The following is a 14,034-nucleotide window of genomic DNA, read 5'->3' on the forward strand; positions in this document are numbered from 1 at the left end:
TCAAATATTCAGATGCTGCTGAAAGCAGCCACTCGGAGGGTGAGCTAGGCGGGGCGTTGTGGGCGGGGCTAGTTTTGGGAAGGGAGGGATGGCAGGTGGCATAATACATTGATGTAAGGCCACCAATCTTTGTTTTAGCAAAGGTCCTTTCGATAGCCTCAACATCTCAAAGATGCTCAACAACGCTGTAACACAGTTTTGTTCCAGATATAAAATAGCCAAATCACTACAGCTTTAAAGTATTCCCATCACTATTCTCAAGCCAGTTTAGCCAATGCGATGGGCGATGGGATATCTATGCACTTAAACAACAGCAATCTTGCTGAGGAAAAGTATCAATGATTGTTGATTAATGTGGTTTCTTAAAAGGACACCACCAGAAAGGCTTGAAGAAGCAAACGCATTGCACTTAAAGCACATGCTGACACATCGACTACATCACTTTGGGGTCGCTTTATCGGCTGCAAACCGGATGCCATCACCGGTGTGGGTTTGTTTTTTCACGACGAGCTAATCAGGGGCGTTTGTAAACACGCAGTTGCAGATGAAGGGACTGATCTTTCAAACTGTCACGTCGGCCGCGATCCATAGCAGTGTTTGGGCGACTGAGATGAGCGTGAAGGGAACATTAATATTTCAGCGCGGCTATTCTTGGATCAATGCTTTCAAGTCTCCCAGAAGAACCCGTGTCATGATTTATTCAAACGTTAAAAAAAAGTGACCGAATGGCATCCACACGGAGGATGTGGGCCATTCCTCTTGACAATAGAATCCCTGAATACTGTAAGATACCAATATATGAGTCATGTTGTGGAGAACTCAACATTACAGGTTCTGTGAAGAAATCTACTGTTTAAACTACAATAGAAATGTGTGACTATTTACACTATTTTACAAATGATTGATGTTCAGTAAATTGGGTCAGTGATGAGAGCTGGCGTCAAAAAACTTTGAAGATTTGTAAATCAGAATTTTCATTGTCCTACTTATAACAATAATCTTTATAATAACAAGAAATTAAATATTCATTCGTTATGTAAAAAAAAACATTAGCATAACTTGATCACAGGTCTCTTTATCAGCTTTTTAAAATCAAATAAATACATCCAATCACAATCAAGAGTTAGATTTTTTATCATGTTTATTTGACAATATTCCAGTCAACTCTTGCTTTGTTAGAGAGATGTGGAATGTTGTAGCGGAGTGAAGGGCAGAGCCGACAGATCACAACCTCTTTTCATGAGGTCACAGTCCAGCTGTTAATAAGACTTTAACAGATGGCTATCAGGTCAGGATCACGGATGCCGCGTACACTAAATCATCTCCCGTACGCTTCTGCGCACCGCCCGCCATTAAACCTCTTTAATCCGCAAACACATCACACAGGAAAATCAATTAAACAGCCAGGCAAACACCAACCCAAACACAATTAATCAGATTTATGGCGGCACAGAAACAAGCACGCATATTTTCACAGTCTGACACAGACACGTAAAAGGTGAAATGAGGTTTCTTTGACTGAAACTCATTGGCTCAATTTCACAGGTCATTGGTTAAGCCACAGTTAATAAAAACTGTACTCAAAGATATAAACGGAGTCGCTTGAGGTTTGAAAAGCTTCAACAGATTAACTGGAAGAACAAAGAGGTGATGAAACTAAAGTTGAGTTTGATTATCAGGAAACACAAAAACCACATTTAATGCATATTTTTAAAGAAATAGCTTACCAAAAAGTCAAAATATACTGTACTACATTATACAGCCACAGAAAAAAACAAAGAGACCATTCCAAATATTCATTAAATTCCAATTTCAGGCGTGACAAAGTCATCCAACAGCAATGTGAAAGACTGACATCATGAGAAGACGCATGAAAACTGCGATAAACATCCAGGTTATCACATAAAAAATATTTTGAACTTTTAAAGTACAAATAACACTGTTGTATTGCTTAAAAGTGAATCTGAACTTGTTTCTCCAGTTTTCATTTTCTGCAAATAAATGCAAATAGAAACAACATTTTTGATTGAAATTTGGGAGAAATGTTGTTAGTAGTTCACAGAATGAAACAAAAATGATCATTTTATCTAAACACAAACCTATAAATAGTAAAATGAGAAAAAATGCAAATGGTCTATGAAATGGTCTCTTCATTTTTTCCGGGGCTGTATACTGTCATTATTTACATTACAGACGGTTTCAAAGTCATAACATAAACAAACGTTACTGCGCATGCGCGCGCCTGACCCCCCACTTGGTACACATTCGCAAATAATAAGAGTGCCTGTAAATTATTTCTCATAACAAGCAAAAGAAACCAAGAAGAACCGTTGGATGGCTAAACTTGTCTCTCCAATATTTTCAACCTAGACTGCGATACCAAGCTCAACCGCTAGATGTCAATGTACCATACCGTTTCTTTAAATGCGTCAAAACCTCAGGACCCATTCAACAAATTGTTTATTTATTATAATAAACATACAACAAAATTCAACAAATCGTTTATTTAATACAATTATTATGCATCAAAATAGTAATATAAATGAATATTAACATACATTAAATAAAATATAAATAGTTACATTATTAGACACTAGCCAAACACAGACCGGAAGTTAACTGGGGGTCAGGCGTGCACGCATCCTATGAAACGGTCTTTATACTGCCATTATTTACATTATATACATTTTATATGGGTGTAGATGTATTGTTTATATACGTGACAATGCCTGTAAAAACCCAGCAAAGTCACTTACGGGTTTCTACATTAAATCATTATACATAATGTACAGAACATTGCCTTAATATCTTTGAGTAAGGCCATGTCAAAAATGGAAATTACTGTCACATACAGTATGATCTTTATGACTGTTTATAGTGACCAGGGCTGGCAAACTCATTTGGTTCAGAGCTTTGCATTTTGTTTTTCAATGTGATAACACTGTACACTAGTTGATATGAAAACCAGATGTTGTGTAAGACATTGTGTTGTTACCTGGTAGATGTCCGACAGGCTGCTGCTCCCAGAGTCACTGGTGATGCTACATCCTGAGTGACTGGAGGACACGTGCGTCACCTGGGGGTGAATCCCTTCTGCCAGGTGTAATCTGCTGAAGTCCGCCGGAAGCTGCGGATGGAGACAAACATGCAGAACGTCAGGATGTAGTTCGACTGTAGGTGCATGAAATCATGCTTAAGTTCAAAACCTAAATCAGACCTCTAAACCCACCCGCAGTTCTGTCAACCGCAACCAAATGCCAGACTAACTGTTGTTGACAAGCGGTTTGTAGCACAAGAGCACTCGCAGCCACAGGCTTATAATCGAGTTGTTAAAAACTAATATATAAATATACCAGGTTTGACACTAATGATACAGAATCCATTTTCAGTGATGAATGACTCTTCCTTAAAAAACATTTTTGACTAATGGATTTCATAAAAATTGTCAAATTTGAAGATTGACAGTCCCTTCGTCTGAAAGCGCATGGATTTAATGAAGTACCAACTTCTTGTTAAAACAGTATGTAAACAGTATGCACACATCTAAAACATACTATTTCCGCCATGTTTTCATTGTTATGTGACATGTTTGTTTGTTGAAGTTGACATACTCTGAAACTTTCAAAATAATCTACTTGGGTAAAACAATTACAACCACGAGGAATACATTTATTGCTACACATCAACTTGAAAAGAGCAGCATACACATTATATTTAACTTACTCATTATTTTGATTTATTTGATATTTTAAACCTTGTGGTACAGAAAAGTGCCCATCCGACAAATATTAAGAAATCTCAGTGGAAGCAGTAGATCATTCAGGTATTTCTCATCTACCGTTTTTGCATACGGAGGTTTCGGATCTACTACTTATTTTGCATAATGATTTTTACATAGTATATCATATGGAAGTAGGCAGTTTTGGATGTAGTGTGTTTCCATAAGACAGCATGAACATTATCCAACATCTAACATAGATAAAATAAAGAATATGAGGGTCAGTAAATAATGACAGAACTATTTTAGTATACCCCCGAACAGGATACTAAAATATCATCGAGAAAGTTTCTATCCTCTGGTTTAGTGTTTGAAGCTGTTTTGTGGTGACGCTCTGTACATATTTGAAGGGGTGCGGGCCGTGCGGCTGAAAGAGCAAAGAGAGTGTGTGGGCTTGAGCAAGAGGAAGGGCTCTGACAACAGCTCACAGATAAGAAGCTAAGAACCAATTTCAGCTAATATTAAAGAGCACACAGCACACACACGGCCACATTCCGATAAAGCCCATTCAATCAGGTTCCGATGTGTGTGTGTGTGCGTGTGTGTGTGTGTGTGTGTGTGTGTGTGTGTGTGTGTGTGTGTGTGTGTGTGTGTTCACCAGTGAAATTGCTTTTTTTGGGGGCTATTGGATGACTTCAGTCAGCTGTGGCTGAGTATAGCTTTCATAGAAAATGCATCTGACCTAATTTCCACTCCCATAATCATATACATGCCGGAAATGCAGTCGATTCTCCCAGGAGGTGGGAGACTGAACAGAGAGAAAACAACCTCATAGACTGGGTGAAACCAGATAAAATATATTTGCCAGATATTGACTAAGACAGATACAGTTACAGCATGAAAAAGGGGAAAAGGAAGATAAAAACAGCTAGAGATGTAACACTCTAAGGTGTTCAGACACACACACGACAGCATTAATATTCATCATATGCACTGATTCAATATTTAAATGAGAGGCCACGAGACTTAATGCATAATAATTAGGGCTATTTACACCTGAAAAGCAGATGGGTAGCATAAGAGAATAGCATGAATGAACAGTGAATAGAAAAAGAGAGATAAAAAGACAGAAACACAAGAAAGAGAGACATAGAGAAAGGGAGAGAAAGAAAGAAAGAAAGAAAGAAAGAAAGAAAGAAAGAAAGAAAGAAAGAAAGAAAGAAAGAAAGGATGGATGGATGGATGGATGGATGGATGGATGGAAGGAAAGAAAGAAAGAAAGAAAGAAAGAAAGAAAGAAAGAAAGAAAGAAAGAAAGAAAGAAAGAAAGAAAGAAAGAAAGAAAGAAAGAAAGAAAGAAAGAAAGAAAGTAGGTAGGTAGGTAGGTAGAAAGAAAGAAAGAAAGAAAGAAAGAAGGTAGGTAAGAAGGTAGGTAGGAAGGAAGGAAGGAAGGAAGGAAGGTAGGTAGGTGGAAGGATGGATGGATGGATGGATGGATGGATGGAAGGAAAGAAAGAAAGAAAGAAAGAAAGAAAGAAAGAAAGAAAGAAAGAAAGAAAGAAAGAAAGAAAGAAAGAAAGAAAATGACAAGACAGAAAGAAAGATGACAAGACAGAAACAAAGAAAGAATCAAAGAACCAAAGAAATTAGTGTGTGTGTGAAAAGAGACAAAAAGAAAAAAGTGAAAGAAATGGAAAAGAAGAAATAAAAGAAAGATAGAAAGTAATAAAAAAGAGAAGAAAAAAGAATGAGATAGAATAAAGACAGAAAAAAAGATTGAAAGAGATGCGGAGAGACATAAAAAACGGAAAGAGACATGACATTAAATATGAAAAATATGAGAAAAACAGAAAAAGCGAAATAGAAGAGATATAGAAAATAATACAAAAGTGAAGGAAAATTAATGATAAGTTATACGTAAAAAAAGATAGAAAAGAGATTGAAAGAGAGTCGGTAAAAGACAAAAGAAAGAAAGATAGATAGAGATGAAAACAGAACGAGACAGAGAGAGAGAGAATAAAAAGAAAGAAAGAAAGAAAGATGCATAAGTTTAAGTGGTGTTCTTCAAACCTTATTCAACACACAACTTGTTTCAGCACACACACACACACACACACACACACACGCAGACACTCACATCAGGTCAGCGAGTGCAGTCAGCACTCTTAAAATAAAGACACTGTGATAACAGCAAAGCTTTTCACTCCTCCTTCCACATCCTTTCTCTACTGTTCCTCGAGGCCATTCCCTCAACTGTCCCGGCTGGACCACAGAGCTGTCAGCTGTGATACACACATCACCTCTCCTCTCGCTTCCACTGCAAAACTCAGCCATCAAAACCTCCACGCCAATAAATTCACTTCTCCTACACGGAGACTACACAGGCTTTCCTCCTCACTGTCAGAACACACAGTGGGGAACAGTGGAGTGGATGCTAGCCACACCGACACGAGAGGCATCTGAGCGACACCTTTTGCCAAGGTGTCTTTATGTGAAGATAACGTACATCTGCAGTTTCTATTTTCCTCGCTGGAGTTTTAAAAGTCTCAGAGCAAAGTGTAACAGCATCTTCATTAAGAGAACAGCTTTCAACAGAAATGAAGGGGGAGAAGTGCTATCACGCTGAATTTTAAAAATGTGCTTTAATTGAAGTTAAAAGATGGTGATAGACTGAGATGAAAAAAGAATGACTACACCTAGAAGGAATCTGCAGTGTTACTGGTTCCTGGTTTGAGACCAGTAGGTTTTGGAGGGCTGGTGCAGAGCCAGTCATTTTGGACATTCTACGTGGTGGAAACACAGGGAATGCTTCCAGATACTGGGTACTTGCTCCGGAGCAGACACCCTGTAAATGGAAAACCACTAAAAAATGAAAACCTACTGTGTACCAAGTTTCCTGAAACCAGATATCACATATATTGAATATGACATTCATTTGATTTTCTCCTAAATATTCGCTGACCTTCATCGTACAAAAGATTACTTATATAATGCTCACCACCAAACCAATGTTATTAATGATTTAAAAGGTTGACCTTTATTTTATGCAACGTTTACCTGCAAATGTTGACTATATCATAGCATGAGACACGATGTGATAAAGCAACCAGTGATCAAAGCTTTCCCTGAGTTTTCCCCTAACCGGCTATGAAAACAAGCAAATGGACAGTCTGCCTGTCGCCTACATTCTATGTCTGCATTACTGCACTAAAACGGAAACAAAACAGTCACACAAAGCATTATGGGTAAAGTATGATGATAAGGCAAACACGAATAACTCAAGGACTAAACTAAAAGCCACAAAAGTTGCTAAATGTGGCGCTGGTGTACTCAGCGCACATCTTTGTATGCAAAGGCATCATTTGGACAAAATGTTGATAGCGGCAGCAGTCGATATACACGTGTCAATAACAATATCCCTCCTGTCTCTCGTACACACCCAGGGGCCCGTTTCTGTCCTTTAAGTGCCCTTTTCATGTCACTGTAGAACAGAATGAAGACTTCGCTCTCTCGCCTCACAATTTAGAACAGGCCTCAGTCAATTAAGCAGAGAAGCTTTTAGTCAAATAGCGTTTGGGTCACAGACAGCACGCTACACTCGCGGGGGTCCCAAATATCACTCACGATGCCTACGGGGAGCTTTGTAAATAAATGAACGGGTTTATGGCAACATTACCCTTTCACACATTACAGTGCGAATAGAAAAGCTATAGGACCATTGGTTCATACTGGTATTGAATGAACTGGGGCCTGGCTATTATGAACATATGGGTCACTCTAATAAAACATTGTGATTATATATGCATTGGGATTTTGTATATATATATATGCAGATTTTTGGTATATTTAAAGATCAAAAAAACATTAATAGTTCCTTTGTGCCTTTTTGTTTCCTTTATCTCAACATTTCAAATGTCTTTAGTTTGCAAAGATTACACTGCGGTCTTAATGACCTACATAACCCAGACTAAAGTCTCACTATGATGTCTCCAAAATATGCTTTATGCAGCTTTCGCGTGCTCTTTCTCTTTGAGGATGACCTACTGCTTGTGTATTTTGAGTTGTGCATGTGCAAATGAGGGGTCTGTAAGTATATGTCTACCAATACGTGAGGTGTGACTTTTAAAAAAGGGGGCTGACGCTGGAGGCCTCAAAGCTGCAAACCTATCCCATAAGCCTCAGCGTTGCTCTAGGGGCGTCTCGCTTTCCTGAGCTGAGAGGATCAAAAGATTATAGAGCTTCGGCTGGGCGTCAGATTAAACAGGTCAGATATTCTCACAAACACACGCCAATATACTGTATTTACACCAGCGTAGAGAATACTGTAATTAAGCAAATGTGCACGACCATTTCCTGTTACTGTATGACAAAGTAATAAAATACATGATCTCTGCATCGGAAAATCACCTATTTCCATCCTATATAGTAGGCGAGAATGACAATGAGTATGGGTCATGAATAGTACGTCCAGTATGGCAAAAAAGGAGGAGAGAAATTCCCGGATATGTAAGTACCTATAAAATAATTTCTTGTGACTAAATTATGTTATCAATGCGAACGTACAGGTTATTGTTAATACGTCATAGGTCAAAGAGCATACGGGACACATGACAATAAAAGATGGCGGATGCAGTATGTCCGAAATGTATTCATACTACTTCCACTCATATATAGAACGTACTGTTTTAACGGTCGATAGGTAGGTACTTTTTCAAATTCAGTACATACTGTCACAGTATGTGAATTCGGACGCAGAGAATGTATCTGTAAATACTGGTCCTCTGAAGAATTCAACCAAACTACACTAAACACAAACAACATGTGTCCCACAGGTCTGAAATAAGAGCTCTGTGCACACATTTCCAATTAGAGAATAGAAATAGATTCCCAAATGCATTTATATTTATGCAAAAACCAATGGAGGAAAAAATCAAGAAGACAAAAATGCTATAAGAACAATTACGATATATGAAGACATCAGACCATTGTCTATTGTTACTGTGTTTTTGCGGTTATTTTCAAGGTACGTAAACTATTCTTATAACAAGTTAACTTGATGCTGATGTGATTTTATAATACTGAATAATGTTATGGTGCTTTTATGAAATATTATTTTTTAATATTGGTATTGGGCAACCATCAAGCCATTACTGAACACTGGGAATAATCTGATTTCCAAACTAGGCTACTGTCTAGTTTGCAGGAAAGAAAAAGTAATTCTTTGTCACATTATTAAGGTCACAGTGTTCCACAAAGATTTCTGATGACTGATGTGAACAGTACACTAATACCTCTTTTCAAACAGTCGAACAGTTTAAAGTCCCACATTTAATATTAAACTTACTGTGCATAATAAATAAGGTGTCATGTACAACCCAATAATTCATTTATTTTGAAGTAATCTAAAATACAAATATCAAATTAGCGGAGTAATTTTCTGACAAAATTTACTGATATCTACCCAACCGCTAACTTTTGGTGAAACCCAACAAACATCAAACAGATCACAATCTTTTAAAACTACCAAATGGAATAAAAATCGTTCTGGTCAACCAGCCTCTTTACTCCAACCTTCTATTGACAAAAAACAGCCCAAATCTAAAATCTAAAGTTTTTAAACTAAAATATGTTAAAACAACACATATTAAGCAACTGTTCAAATGCTTTTTATATGCAAATTACTGTATATTGTCACCATATTGTGTACAGAATTTTTTTTCTTGGATTTCATCTTGTAGCTACAAACTATATCCATACTTTCAAGTCATATACAACAGATTTCAGAGGTATATTTTAAATAAATAAATAAAAGCCATGCACACAACTGTTCAACATATGAGCTTTAAAAAGAAATTGACTGATGTTGTGAGTGATGGTGATGTGAAGACATCCGTACAGCTGCACGTGTTCAGGGTGAGCACAAGGCCAAACAAGCACAAACACATTACAGCTGACAGAAGATCAATTCATTTACAGCTAAAAGTGCTCATCATTCCACTCAGCAGTCCAGTGTGGATCGCTCTCCGATGCCGCCCGTGTGCAAACACCGCTGCGTGCGATCACTCGGTCCGGCCGTTCAAGACGCTATCATGGAATGATGTTCTGCCAAAGACGCATTCATGAAACTCAAAGTATCGAGCTGACAGTGTTGTGCAGCTCCTCCCACACACGCGGGCATGTTCATGCACAACCGTACACACATGGTCATCAAAGCAGACGGCGCTAAAGCCATTTAACCTCATTGTTAAGAACTGACACCATACAATCGTCATCAGCCAGTAACTACACAACATCAGTACGTGAGAGTGTGGGCGGGTGACGGGGGGTGAACATGCACATGGCGCCTTCACACACTGACACATATTACACCACCAGCAGACGAATGAGGTCGTGGCACTCGACAGACTTTCATAAAATAACGTGAGAGCGATAAAACCCAACGCTAACCTACATCTGCATGAAATGTCTATTAATACACATCTGCATACATGCAAATAACCATCATCCACAAACAACACGCTAAAAATGATATGACATGCAAAATTATACAATAATGCATTGCAAGCTTCCTGGAATACAGAAGATGATCCATCCATTTTATGCCGTTTCCATACTTTCCGCCTTTGAATGGTACATAATCTGGTTGCATTCTGAGGAAAGAGCTGGAAATGAAACGTCGATACTCACTGGGCTTTTATCAGCTTGGCTGGAGACTCCATGGCCGCCACTGCTAACTAATGGCTTCATAATGGAGGTGCAGAGCCACGAAATTTAAGCATCCTGCTTGTTCCCTCTAATCTTCTCCCCCCCTCTCCCTCTCCCGATGCCCCTCCAGTGAGTCTTCCCCTGTATCCCACCCGTTCAACCCCCCCTCGCTCAAGAGGAGAATCTTTCCCGGGGAAGGGGAGGGAGAGAGAGTATGATCTCCGGAGATGATGCGCTGGTTTCAATGTCTCGGACAACACGGTCCTCTCTTTCAAAAATCAACGCTTTTCCCAGGCAGGTGCACACGACATCTGTTCGTCCACAAGGTCCACAAAAAAGATGGAAAAAAAGAAGAAAAATGGAAATAAAAAGGAGAAATGGAGTGAAGTGCGAACGGATGAGAAATCCAAGCAGGGATGAGCTCAGACGACGACTCTGCGCTTCAGGTAATTAGGTAAGACTCTCCCACCAATGATAGCCAATGGCGACCAACGCTGTTGTACAAAATGAGGTAAGGGAGGGGGAAAAGGCAAAAATGGCTGACAGCACTCGCTCCCCTATCCTCTCTCGCTCTCTCTCTATCTCTCTCCGTCTCCACACGGCTTTATGCACCATTAGCCGAGCTTGTGACCAGGGAACCAACCTCACGCATCCAGTCTGTCTTTGTTAAACACTCCCGGTTCATTTGTGTCCAAAGCAGGGGGGGGTGTGTGTGTGTGTGTGTGTGTGTGTGGAGGAAAGGAAGAGAAGCGTTCGTGAATAAGAACCTCCCTCCCTCACTGATGCTAAAAGAAGAGCCGCTGGCTATAATACACACATACATGCATATGGGTAGTTGCATTAACATTATATTTACATTCATTTTATGCATTTTGTAGATGCTTTATCTAAAACAACTTAAAGTATGTCCAAACTATTATTATAGTGTCAGCTCTGACTAAACATACAAAACCACCGTCATTTTACATATACTGTAATCGTAACATGTAATTTTTGCTTCTTTTGCTCCTATTCTGGTTTTATTTAAATATAGAAAACGTGTTTAAGGAGAGCGTATATCATTAGTCCGATGACCATTGGGTCCATAACCAGTTCATTTTTTTACATTTCTACTCACCATTTGGACTTTTTAATTTTAATTTATGGTATAGTCTTGTGAGGTGAAGGTTATATACAGTGACAGTCCTGTATCACACTGTGGGTTTTGTTACTTTACATTATACATTGTAACAAAAGTAAATATTACACATATCCTCTTACTAAATATCTCATAAAAACAAATGTGTCGTCACGTTTTTGCTTCTTTGCTGAAGGAGATGATGTATTTAGGAAACGCATTGCATAAAGGAGTCTGTGCGTGTAGGGCTAATGTAGAAACAACATGGTGAATTGCATGTAAGGGGACCCGCGGTGTATGTAGATAGAAATAGCTCATCCTAAGGTAATAAAAACATAACGCTTCATTATGTAAGGTCTTCATACACCTCTGAAGACACAGTTATGTATATTATATTGCATTTCTGTCAATAGATCCTCCAAAAAATTACACACCGCACCTTTAAATAATTAAACATATCAACACGAGAACATGCCAACTTACAAAAATACTACATCAACTACGCATAAGCACACTTGTGCATGTAAAATGGCGAGAGCAGCAAAGCAAGGTTGTAAAAAGATTCGATGATGTAACGAGTGAGGCGCAGATATGAAAACGTAAAAAGGGTGGAGAGTAGAATGAGAGAGAGCAGAGAAATTGTAAAAGATGAGGGGCTGGAGAGGAAGGGAGTCATGGAAAGACACGAGAAATGAAGGATGAGCACAGTTAGCCCAGCGAGAGTAATGTCATTATCACGCTCCCCTCCGCTTACCACCGGGGCTGCAGGCAGTTGGCATGGCAACCTCAGAGGAGAGCCATTTCCTGGTTGGTTTGGGCAGGAGAGAGCGAGAGAACGCTGGAGAAAATGAAACGAGACGGAGAGAGGCAGAGAGATGGAAGGCGCTAGCAGACAACAGACGCACGGAGCACATGGCTCTCTGACATGCTCTGTGTTGCTATGACAACACTGCCAATTCACTCCCCTGCCCCCCATCAAACACACACGCTCCTGTTACCCCCTCTGGGCGACTGACGGACCCGCCCACGCGTGACCCTTAAGCTTTGTGGTGACGATTCACATGCATGCGCTCGCCTAAATGTCTATCTATCTTTCTGTCAGTCAAAACAAAGACGTACAGTAAATGTTATTAAATTGCCATGTCCTTGTTTCACGGGGAGGTGAAGTGTTGCGATATCTAGCTGAGAATTTGAATAACAAAGAAAAATGGTAACAATAAGCAATGATGCAAATCTCAAATGATACATATTAGATTTGGTCCATTTTTATCAATTCAGCGTACAATGTTACATCCAAACCCCCATGGATGACTATTTCTGACCGTTACCCATAATTCTACATAACTGTTGTCATTATATGTCATTGCGTTTCTTTTTAATGCCAACATAAATTAAACTCGGCATACTGAAGTGATGATGCACCTGGTATCTTTGCAATATTTACAACTATTCTTTTTGGCAGAGAACAGATGAGCGCAATTTAAAATAATGATAATCACGTCATAGACTTTTAGCGTTTATGCTTAGACGTATGCATTTCCTCACGGAGTCACAAAGAAGCAGCCAGCTTGCACGTTGACGCTCTGTGCTTACAGAAGAGAAGTGGGCGTGCACATACAGATAGCTATTACCCAGTGAAACCCTGGACGGCTTCCAGCGATGCACAGAGACCAAAACAGCCCCCCCGATGACATCACCCCCGATGATGTAATGCCCAACAAAAACAAGCTCAGGTGCTGCCACGTCCCGTCGTTAGAGTAACCACCAATCATCGGAGGAAAACCGAGTCATTAAGTCACCGCGGAAACAGGGTCACATCAAGGGACGGCTCAGCATCACCCAAAGCGCATTTCAGGAACAATAGATGCTCATTATGGAAAGGTTGATCTTGGGACACCCGTTCTCTCAAAAAAGGCAGCTCATGCTGACATGCAGATATTGGTTTCAAATACAGTATGAGCAGATCATAAAAATCTAGCTGTGTTTTCTAAAACTGGAACTAGGTCATCTGTCTTTTTAACTACTTTGAAGTTCTTTTAAACGACAGTAGCTTTAAATCTAATCAATAGTATTTTGTGTAGCACAAGGGCAATGGAAGCTCAATAAGGCAAGACATGCAATAATATGAAACTGTTGTGTATTAACGTTATTGATAAATGCTTTGAACAATGAATCAATGAAAAAAGAGCCTAAAATATAGCGGTTTCGAGAAGTGATGATGCAGGCAAATATCTCCTGCTTCTTGCAAAGCTCCGGGCAGCTTTTTAGAATACAAATTGAGATATTAGTTGCCCTGGAAAAGCTACCGTTATCCCTCTACTGCTGAAAACAGCACAACTGTCAGAGATCCCTCTCAAACATATACACAAGGGAGTCGGGACGCAGAGGAAATGAGAGTCAGAGAGAGAGAGAGAGACAAAGAGAGAGAGAGAGACAGACAGATAGGATTAACATCGACTGAAGCTCTTCCGGATCATTCCTTTCAACACCTAAC

General features: G+C 39.4%; 1 protein-coding gene across 8 annotated transcripts in view; it reads right to left on the reverse strand.

Annotated features, from left to right (window-relative positions):
* rapgef2b (Rap guanine nucleotide exchange factor 2b) overlaps positions 1-14,034 on the reverse strand; it is an 89,242-nt gene that overhangs the window by 22,560 nt on the left and 52,648 nt on the right. For 7 of the 8 annotated variants that reach the window (XM_057349246.1, XM_057349241.1, XM_057349242.1 and 4 more), the window contains one exon: positions 2,996-3,127. In XM_057349246.1, coding sequence (XP_057205229.1) covers positions 2,996-3,127 — 132 coding nt within the window. Of the gene's footprint in view, positions 1-2,995; positions 3,128-10,405; positions 11,119-14,034 lie in introns of those variants that run through there. The other variant, XM_057349248.1, reaches the window with a different exon arrangement.

The sequence above is a fragment of the Triplophysa rosa genome, linkage group LG13 (genome assembly GCF_024868665.1).
Source record: "Triplophysa rosa linkage group LG13, Trosa_1v2, whole genome shotgun sequence".
Classification (NCBI taxonomy): domain Eukaryota; kingdom Metazoa; phylum Chordata; class Actinopteri; order Cypriniformes; family Nemacheilidae; genus Triplophysa; species Triplophysa rosa.